This window comes from Elaeis guineensis, chromosome 7 (genome assembly GCF_000442705.2).
Source record: "Elaeis guineensis isolate ETL-2024a chromosome 7, EG11, whole genome shotgun sequence".
Classification (NCBI taxonomy): Eukaryota; Viridiplantae; Streptophyta; class Magnoliopsida; order Arecales; family Arecaceae; genus Elaeis; species Elaeis guineensis.
The window spans coordinates 21,331,039-21,342,017 of NC_025999.2; the positions used below are offsets into that span (position 1 = coordinate 21,331,039).

The window sequence follows — 10,979 nt, forward strand, 5'->3', positions numbered from 1 at the left end:
TTGCTGACTCGCTTGACGAGTCGACTCGATTTTGGTTCAAGTTGACTCAAGACCCTGGTGAGTTGACTCATCTTTCAGATGAGTTGACTCATTTATGTAGGATGAGAAAATGGTTTTCGTTCATTACAGTTGAGCCGGCTCTATCTTAGAGTCGAGTCGACTCATTGTGATGAGTCGACTTGGTCTAGGATGAGTTGACTCAAATTTCCGGATAGAATTATTTTGCATAAAATTTAATATAAAATAATTTATATTTAAAAATATTTCAATTATTAATCAAAATTTATATTAATTTTATACTTAATTGAGAATTAAGAGTTGAATATTTAGATCTAGAATTATGAATTTAAGATCTAATGACATTGCATAAAATATGAGGCTATGGGTTAGCTCGAATTAGATCCTTTAACTAGGTTAGACCTAGGATAGAAATCAAATAGATAATGGATTAAACTAAATACTTGATCAAATCTAACCAAAAGTTGATTTATATTTGGTCAAATCTTCTCTTGATCAAATCTTAATAGTTGTAGTCGATCAACTTCATTATTTTGATTTATCAAATGGATGTGATCGTAGTTTTGTGGTCAAGCGTGAGTTGTTAAGCTGATCAAATTGAAACTAATTAATCAGTTAGTGTCTAAGATAAGTCCGATAGTTCTAACAAATGATTTTTAATTGGGTGCATGTTTATCTAGCCGAAAGGTGTCTAAGGCTAGCATTGGCTACCCTTCCATCGATCTCACTTATCTGGCCAACTTGGTGGATTATGTTTTGATTAGATTACTTAGTGATTTGAGTTGACCCATGTCATTAAGGTTAATCAGTATGATTGATTTAGATACCCTTAAACCAGCTTAGTCTCTAGCCCTCTTTAAAAACTTGGTGAAGTCAGTGGGAGGATAGTTGATTGCTGGTTAATCTCTTCTCCTCATTCTAAAATAAATAATTAAATTTTTTAAATTATTAGATTTTTAAAATAAAATACTTATGAAGATAATTAGATCATAGCCTCCCATTAAGATAGATGGTAATGGATCCAATAGTCTAGATAATCATTGGAGGGGCCACACGCCTGGTGTTTATTTGGCTATTGGAATTATCATTCATAATATGATAATTTAGTTTTGACTTTCTAATGGGTGGTCAAATTGGCCAAGCCATACTCTGGCCTAATCATTTGTTAGTTAGATGCACTGAGTATGGTCATGTTAATAGTTAGACCTAACCAGAATTTTTAGTGAAGGCACCACATACTTGCTGAAGAGGAGCCTGGGGTAAAATTAATATTAAAAATTATTTGAAAAAATAATTGATTAAGAACCTATCCATAAATACACAAAGATTGGTCAAGCCATCCTTAGGCCCGTGTGCAGTCTGTGTAGATTCTAGTACCTACTAAAAAATTAAAGTAATTCCTCGAATTGGAGGTAGAGGCTACCACTTCATATATAATTATAGGAGAACCTTTAGACTAAAGTTCAAATCTTTAGGATTAAATAATTTATATGCTAATAAATCTTTTATTTTTTTTTTTAGTTATGGCTAGTACTTTATCACTTCGCTCACTATTGGATAGAGACAAACTCATGGGACTCAATTTCGATAGCTGGTATCGAAAACTTAAGATTGTTCTAGAGTACAAGCAGATTTTGTATGCTCATATAGATCCGGCACCTGAGGAGCTCACTCAGAATGCTCGTGGTGTGATTCGAGATACTTATCAGAAGTGGCTCAATAATCGAACCATTATGCGTTGCATCATGCGGGCGGCTATGAATGATGAGTTCAATCGTAAATTTGAGGATGCTCAGTCAGATGAAACGCTTCAAGTGTTGAACGAGTCCTTCGACACTCCTGACGATGTTGAGAGACACAAAACATCTTGTGTTATCTTCAACGCCAGGATGAGAGAGGGGGCATCGATCATTGATCATATATTATACATGATCGAGTAAATTGAGCACCTGAGCAAATTCAGATTTCTCTTGCATGAGCAGCTAGAAAAAGATGTGATTCTGAATTCTTTGCCCAAGTCCTATCTATCCTTTCTTAGTTATTATAGAATGACTAAACCTATAGTAAACTACCATCATTTATCACCAACTCCATAAGAAGTCGATGAATGTGGTGGGTGGTTCCTTTTTTAGGCATCGTCCCTTTAAGAAATGGAAGAAAAAGAATAAGAAAAAGGTGCAGCATGCTAGGGCGTCTAAGCCCAATCAGACCAAGAAGTCCAAGACTGACTAGACTCAGGTAGAGTGCTTCTACTGTAAGAAGCTGGGTCACTGAAAGAGGAATTATCCTCAATATATTACTTTTCTTGATCCAAACAGGCCCAATAAGAGAAAGAAGCAAGCATTGCTAGTCAAGGTAATTCAATGATAACACCTTGTAACTTCTCTATTTATGATACTATGACTTATGTATTAGATACTAGAAGTCCTATTAATATTTGCAATTCATTGCATGAACTTTAGAGCAGTAGGAGGTTTGAAGACGGTGAGAGATTCCTGAGTGTGGGAGATGGAAGCCAAGTTTCAGTCCTAGCTTTAGAAATTATCAAGCTTGTTTTCAATTCTAAAATTATTATTTTGAGTGATTGTCACTATTGTCCATCATTCTTATTAAATATAATTTTTGTAGGCCTTTTGGCCAAGAACAGATATGAATTTTTAATAAAGAATGATTTTTGTGATATAATTGTGAATGGTGTTACTGTAATGCATGGATAACTAAGAAATGGCATTTATCTATTATCATTGTCTGTTAGTGTAATGTACATACCTTACAAATATTCTAGATTAGATGATGTCTTCGATATCTATCTTTGGCATTGGAAGTTAGGACATATTAACAAGAACAGGATAAATATGTTGACCCAAGAGAAAATCTGCGAAGTCAATGATTATGAATCATTGCCTATGAATCCTATCTTTTTGAAAAGATGACTAAATCAACTTTTACTGAAAAAGATGAATGAGCCAGTAAAGTTCTAAGTCTAGTACATAGCGATGTATGTGGTTCAATGAATACATATGCCAGATATGAGTATTACTACTTCATTACGTTCACTGACAATCTATCTAGGTATGGGTACATCAATCTTGTGAAACATAAGTCTGAATTATTTAAAATATTTAAATAATTTCATAGTGAAGTTAAAAAATAAACTGAGAAGAGTATTAAAACTCTTCAGTCTGATCATGGAGGTGAATACCTCACCAGTAAATTTTTGACATATCTAGAAGAGAATAAAATTTTCTCACAATAGATATCTCCTGGGATACCTCAACATAATAAAGTGTCTAAAAAGAAGAATTGAACACTGCTAGACATGGTTCGATCCATGATGGGCCTTACGAGTTTGTCGATCTCCTTTTAGGGATATACTTTAGAGCCGGCTTGTTATATTTTGAATAAAATTTCAAGTAAGTCTGTAAATAAAATATCATATGAGATATGGATAGGGCATAAGCCAGTACTCTCACACTTTAGGGTTTGGAGATATTCAGCTTATGTCAGATATTTAAAAATAGAGAAGCTCGAATCTAGGTCTAATAAATATTTATTTATTGGGTATCCAAAAAAACTAGGGTTTATTACTTCTACCTTGCTGATGAACAAAAGGTGTTCATCAGCAATAGAGCGATCTTTTTTAAAAAAAAATTTTTTGAGGAAGGAACTAAAGCTATTAAAGTTTAACTTGATGAAGTTCAATAGATAGAAGAACATACACAAACAAAATAAAAATATAGAACTAGATTTGATTAGATCAAACCCAGAACTGATTGTAGACGTATTTTTCAGGAGATCCGATAGAGTACCGCATCAGTCAGACAGATATTATAATTTTTTAATCCATGATGATGATCCTATTGAACTTGATGAAAATAATAAGGATCCAATCACCTACATGGATGCCATGTAGAAATTTGACTCTGATAAGTGGCTTGAGGCCATAAAATCCGAAATAGAGTCTATGAAGAACAATGATGTATGGATACTCATTGATCCACCTGAAGGGATAAAATCCATGGGTGTAAGTAAATTTTCAAATGAAAAAGGAGCACAGATGGGAATGTGGAGATGTATAAAGTTTGTTTAATTATCAAAGGATATCATCAATGTTATGGTATTGACTATAATGAGATATTTTCTTCTGTAGTAGTGCTCAAGTCCATTCGGATTATGCTTGCGATAGGGGCACCCCTTGATTACAAAATCTAATAGATGGATATCAAAATTATTTTCCTAAATGGAGAGCTAGAAGAAGAAGTATATATGATACAGCCTGAAGGGTTTACTTCCTCAGATAAATCAAAGGTGTGCAAACTTCAGAAATCCATTTATGGGTTGAAGCAAGTATCTCGAAGTTGAAACTTATGTTTTGATAAGATGATCAGAATATATGGCTTCGTTAAAAAGGGAGAAGAACTTTGTATCTACAAATGAGCTAATGATTCTATAGTCATATTCCTTACATTGTATATGGATGATATTCTCTTAATAAAAAATGACATGCCTGCATTATAGGGTATAAAAGTTTAGTTGTCATCACAGTTTCCTATGAAGGATTTGGGAGAAGTATCCTACATCCTAGAAATAAAGATCTATAGAGATAGATTTAAAAGATTGCCTGGATTATCCCAGTCCATGTACATTGATACCGTGCTGAAGCGGTTCAGCATGGCAAATTTCAAAAGAGGCTATCTTTCGATAGACCATAAAATTTTTCTCTCTAAAAAGGATTATCTGATAACTCCACAAGAGAGAGAGAGTATATGAGTAAAATTTTATATACCTCGACAGTGAGATCTATTATGTACATTATGACATGTATGAGATCGAATGTTACCTACTTACTAGAGGTAGTGAATAGGTATCAATCTGATCTAAATGAGAACCATTGGAAGGATGTAAAAGCCATCCTTAAGTATCTGAGAAATACTAAGGACCCCTAGCTCATTTATGGAGATTTTGACTTAAAACTTATGGCATATACTGATTTTAATTTTTAGTCAGATCATGATGACAGTAAAAATATATCGGATTATATCTTTACCCTGAATGATGGAGCGATCTGCTGAAAAAGTTTCAAGCAGCACACCATAGCTGATTCTGTTTGCGAGGCAGAGTACATTATGGTATCCGATGCTGCCAAGGATGCTATTTGATTGTGAAAGTTTATCAGCGAGCTAGGAGTGGCATCCTTTATTGATAGTACTATTCTGTTGTATTGTGATAGCACTGGAGCCATAGCTCAAGTGAAAAAAATAAAATCTCACTAGAGAACTAAACACATTCTATGTCGCTATCACCTTGTCCATAAAATCATAGATCAAGATGATGTTGAGCTTCAAAATATTGATGGAAAGAAGAACTTGATCGATTTATTTACTAAAATCCTCAAAATCAAGGAGTTCAATGATCATAAGTGGAAGATGGGTATTAGATATATCCGGGTGTCGCCTGATCAACAAAAGACTTGAAATTTCTTATTCTGCTGATAGGCTTTAGTCCAAGTGAAGTTGTTGAAAAATATTTTCTAAAGCTAATTATCTATCTGTAAATGGTTATGTTCCTTATAAATTGTATATGAATTATAAAATAATAAAAGTTATTTGATAAATTTATCATAAATTTTGTATCTTCATTATTGAACTTCTATATTATGATGAAGTCCTTAGAACTACTTTCAATCAATAAAGGAGGATTTATTGTGTAGTTCTTAAACTTGTTCGTGATCAAATGATACGTTATTACTAGGATGATAATGTTTATCAAGTATAGGTCATTATGTATTATATGGATTGGTTATCCTCGTAACTAAGGAGTGTGGAGACACTGGTATGGCATGCAGGTAAAATATAGGAGTATATTTGTACTGAACATGACCAAACTGTGGAGCACTCTGCTATCAAGTGTAGCTCACAAAAGATATGGGTATAATTGTCTCTCCAACCTGAGATCACCACGGTGACTTGCAAGTAACTTATTGTGCTTTTGTACTGGACTATCTAAATTTTTAATTCAGTGATGAAAGATTTTTGAGCATAGTAAGTACTTGCGAAGTCTGTGTGTGAGTCAAAATGAGATTGACTACTTTTGATTTTAGGAGATTATTGGTGCAGAATTCCACCGAAGTCGGAGAAGCTGGAGTCGGGATGGCCGCGGTCGCCGTCGAGACCTGCAAGGAAAGTCTAAATCGGAGTTGGGGGTACTCCGGCAAGACCCTCTGACGCTCAAGTCAGTACTCTGCTTCAACAAAAATGGAGTGCTCGAGGGAAAATTTTAGCAGAGTTTTGAGATAGAGTTCAGAGCTTAGAGAAAAATATATCTGGAGGTCCCCATTTTATAGATGGAGAACGTAACTAATTGACAGCGATGCCTGTAACCGCCTGGTAGTGGGCTGTTCAGAGCCACGTGGAGTTTGTTACGGAGAGTAGTGGCATCAGGGGTCGTTCAGGACCACGTGGAGTTTGTTACGGAGAGTGGAGTGGTGTCCGTTGTCGTGACTTACCAGAGAGTGGTAGAGCCCAGAGAGTGGAGTGGTGTCCGTTGTCGTGACTTGTCAGAGAGTGGTAGAGCCATGCAGAATCCATTGTGGAGAGTGGAGTAGGGTAGTGGCCATTGTCGTGACTTGTCAGAGAGTTCGGATCTGTCGACTGGAGCTCGACCGAGATATCTGATGGAGCGGAGTGGCTCTTTGTCCCATCGATCTGAAAGAAGCTCGGATATTTTCGAGGCTGTTGATGAGTCTACTATTGTCAGATGCCTCAGGTGCTGATGCTACAAATGAAAGTTATCTACTATAGAAGCTCGGATGGAGACTTTCTGTTGGTGAAGTCCGGTAGGGGTCCGATTGCTAGAGAAGTTCGTTTAAAATTTGCCTGATGTGGAAGCTCGTCTGAAGGTCATCCGTCGGAGAAGTCCGGTTTCATGAAGGATCTAGTGGAGGGTCGACCGATAGTGAAATTCAGAAGGCATCGTAGAAGGTTGACCGATAGAAGAGTCTGAAAGGCATTGTGGAAGTTCGTCCATCGGAGAAGTCTGGAAGACACTATGGAAGATCGACGGCTTGAGGAGTCTGGATGGAATTTGTCCGTTGGAGGGGTCTGGTTGGAACTGTTGAAGTCTGGTTGGCATTACTGAAGTTTGGTTGGCGCTGTTGAAGGTTAATGGCTGGAGAGGTATGGAAGACACTGGAGACAGTCGGTCACTGTAGAAATCTGGCCACTGGAGCCCATCTGCTGTAGAAGTTCGTCTGGAATCCATCCGCTGTAGAAGTTCGGACAGAGTCTGGTTCTTGTAGAAGGCTGAAAAGAGATCGCTTATTGTAGAAGCTCGATCGAAGATCGATTGTCATGGGAACTCGGAGTAGCGACCTGACCGGTAGATCCTGTCCCCTTGTAGAAGCTCGTCTGGGATCCGACTATGAAGAAGCTCGACTGAAGTCTACCTATAATAGAAGTTCGAAAGAAATTTATTTATAGTAGAAGCTCGGATGGAATTCGCTTATAGTAGAGGTCCGGAGTAGACCGCTCGCTGTGGAAGTTCGGAGTATACTGCTTGCGATAGAAGTTCGGAGTAGACTGCCTGCGGTAGAAGTTCGGAGTAGACTACTTGCGGTAGAAGTTCGTCCAGGATCTGGCTCCCGTAGGAGCCCGGATAAAATCTGGAAGGCGGTCGATTGCTGTGAAAACTTGGATGGAACCTGGCTACTGCAGAAGCCCTATTGTCGGGAAAGCTCGGATGTCGACGAAGCCCGAAAGGAGTCTGGAGTAAAGTCGATCGTGGCTGGGAGAAGTTCGAAAGAGATTCAGAGAATAGTTGATTGCTGTAGAAGATCGACTGATAGCAAAGCCCGAAGAGCCTTTGGGGCGGCCCGGTAGATGGGTGGAGAAGCTCATTGTCAGAGAAGTTCGGATGGTATTATGGGAGCTCGAAAGGTCGAGGGGGTTCAGAGAGATGCCACACATGGTCGGAAGCTGGGAAAGTCCTGGAAGGGTCAGTCTTTTACAAACTTCGGTCAGGGGGTATTTTATACCCAACACCAGTCCCCCTACTCCCGAGTTCGGGTTTCGAATGAAGGGAGTATAGAGAAATTCTCACGATCGAAGTTGTCCCCCTCGATTTTTGTACTCGATGGTTGCCAGATATTTTGATGCTTGGCATGCTGATGCCGGAGTCTTTTCAAATCGAGGTGATCTGAAAAGGTTTTTTTAAAATTTCTGCTGGAGCACTGCCCTAGGTATGGTGCAATAATGGTTTTACCAATTGTCGGCCACCTCCAGTCGCTTGCCATGGTGAGTGGGCCATGCAGTGGTTATAGACTGGCCAGAGGAGTCCTGCAGTCATTATTGTACCAGACCCTGTTGCCTATTTAAACCCGCCTCCCCCCTTTGGGGATCTCACTTTGCATGGGAGTTTCTTCGGTCCCTCCTCCTTCCTGAGAGTTTCGTCCTTCCTCTAGCGCTAATTCTGTTGGTGCAGAATTCTGCCGAAGCCAGAGAAGCGGGAGTCGGGATGGCCGCGGCCGCCGTCGTGACTTGCAAGGGAAGTCTAAATCGGAGTTGGGGGTGCTCCGGCAAGACCCTCCGATGCTCAAGTCAGTACTCTGCTTCAATAGAAATGGAGTGCTCGAGGGAAAATTTTAGCAGAGTTTTGAGATAGAGTTCAGAGCTTAGAGAAAAATATATCTGGGGTTCCCTTTTTTATAGATGGAGAGCGTAATTGATTGACAGCGACGCCTGTAACCGCCTGGTAGTGGGCTGTTCACAGCCGCGCGGAGTTTGTTACGAAGAGTAGTGGTGTCAGGGGTCGTTCAGGGCCACGTGGAGTTTGTTACGGAGAGTGGAGTGGTGTCCATTGTCGTGACTTGCCAGAGAGTGGTAGAGCCCAGAGAGTGGAGTGGTGTCCGTTGTCGTGACTTGCCAGAGAGTGGTGGAGCCATGCGGAATCCATTGCAGAGAGTGGAGTAGGGTAGTGGCCATTGTCGTGACTTGCCAGAGAGTTCGGATTTGTCGGCTGGAGCTCAGTCGGGATATCTGATGGAGCGGAGTGGCTCTCTGTCCCGTCGATCTGGGAGAAGCTCGAATATTTTCGAGGCTGCTGACGAGTCTACTGTTGTCGGATGCCTCAGGTGCTGATGCTACAGGCGGGATTCATCTACTGTAGAAGCTCAGATGGAGACTTTCTGTTGGTGAAGTCCAGTTTGGGTCTAATTGCTAGAGAAGTCCGTCTGGGATTCACCTGATGTGGAAGCTCATCTGAAGGTCATCCACCGGAGAAGTCTGGTTTCATGAAGGATCTGGCGGAGGGTCGGCCGATAGCGAAATTCAGAAGGCATCGTAGAAGGTTGACCAATAGAAGAGTCCGGAAGGCATTGTGGAAGTTCGTCCGTCGGAGGAGTCTGGAGGACACTGTGGAAGGTTGACGGCTTGAGGAGTTCGGATGGAATTTGTCCGTTGGAGGGGTCTGGTTGGAACTGTTGTAGTCCGATTGGCGCTGCTGAAGTTTGGTTGGCACTGTTGAAGGTTGATGGCTGGAGAGGTATGGAAGACACCGGAGACAGTCGGTCACTGTAGAAATCTGGCCGCTGGAGCCCGTCCGCTGTAGAAATTAGTCTGGAATCCATCCGCTGTAGAAGTTCGGATGGAGTCTGGTTCTTGTAGTAGGCTGAAAAGAGATCGCTTATTGTAGAAGCTCGGTCGAAGATCGGTTGTTGTGGGAACTCGAAGTAGCGACCTGGCCGGTGGATCCTGTCCCCTTGTAGAAGCTCGTCTGGGATCCGGCTATGAAGAAGCTCGACTGAAGTCTATTTGTAATAGAAGTTCGGAAGAAATTTGTTTACAGTAGAAGCTCGGATGGAATTTGCTTACAGTAGAGATTCGGAGTAGACCGCTCGCTGTGGAAGTTTGGAGTATACTGCTTGCGATAGAAGTTCGGAGTAGACTGTCTGCAGTAGAAGTTCGGAGTAGACTGCTTGCGGTAGAAGTTCGTCCGGGATCCGGCTCCCGTAGGAGCCCGCATAAAATTTGGAAGGCGGTCGACCGTCGTGGAAATTTGGATGGAACCTGGCTACTGCAGAAGCCCTGTTGTCGGGAAAGCTCAGACGTCGATGAAGCTCGAAAGGAGTCCGGAGTAAAGTCGATTGTGGCTGGGAGAAGTCCGAAAGAGATTTGGAGAATAGTTGATTGCTGTAGAAGATCGGTTGATAGCGAAGCCCGGAGAGCCTTTGGGGCAGCCCAGTAGATGGGTGGAGAAGCTCATTGTCGGAGAAGTCCGGACGGTATTATGGTAGCTCGGACGGTCAAGGGGGTTCAGAGAGATGCCACACAAGGTCGGAAGCCGAGAAAGTCCTGGAAGGGTCGGTCTTTTACAAACTTCGGTTGGGGGGTATTTTATACCCAACAGAGATAATACTGCATTGTGTTTCAATTTAGTAAAATCTTGGCTAGGATAATTCTTACGAGGAGTCACAAAATTTATAAAATGAAGATACAAATTAGATATACTGATTAAGAGTTGGCAGTTTAACTCTGAAGTCATCCTGAGTATTGAGGGTCAAAGAGATGAATTATACAGTAACCATATACCAAAGATTCTTGAATGTTACTTTACAACTATTCGGCCTATCGGGATATCGGATATCATTATTAGATGGTCATTTTGATTAGTACAAAAATTTATTTTTATGCTATCGAATTAGGTTCGAACCTATAGGATCACACACAATAAAAGTTTCTATCTGATCAGATGGCTGATCAACGATTGAAATCATTCAAGGATATAATCATCAATATGACTGATGATTAACCTTATACAAAAGTTATGATAAATTAATTTACTAATATTTAGTAACTTATAGAAGAATAAATTAGTAATTAGATTGCTAATTAGTTTAACTTGATGGAGCTATGAGGTTTAGATTAAATCTAATTGAATTGGATTCAATTAGGTTTAACCTAATAGGT

General features: G+C 40.0%; 1 protein-coding gene across 1 annotated transcript; it reads left to right on the forward strand.

Moving 5' to 3' along the window:
* Window positions 1-1,589: 1,589 nt before the first annotated feature.
* On the forward strand, window positions 1,590-1,958 carry LOC140859294 (uncharacterized). The gene has a single exon (XM_073260958.1). It carries the CDS (start codon window positions 1,590-1,592, stop codon window positions 1,956-1,958), a length of 369 nt encoding a protein of 122 aa, XP_073117059.1.
* The last annotated feature ends 9,021 nt before the right edge of the window (window positions 1,959-10,979 follow it).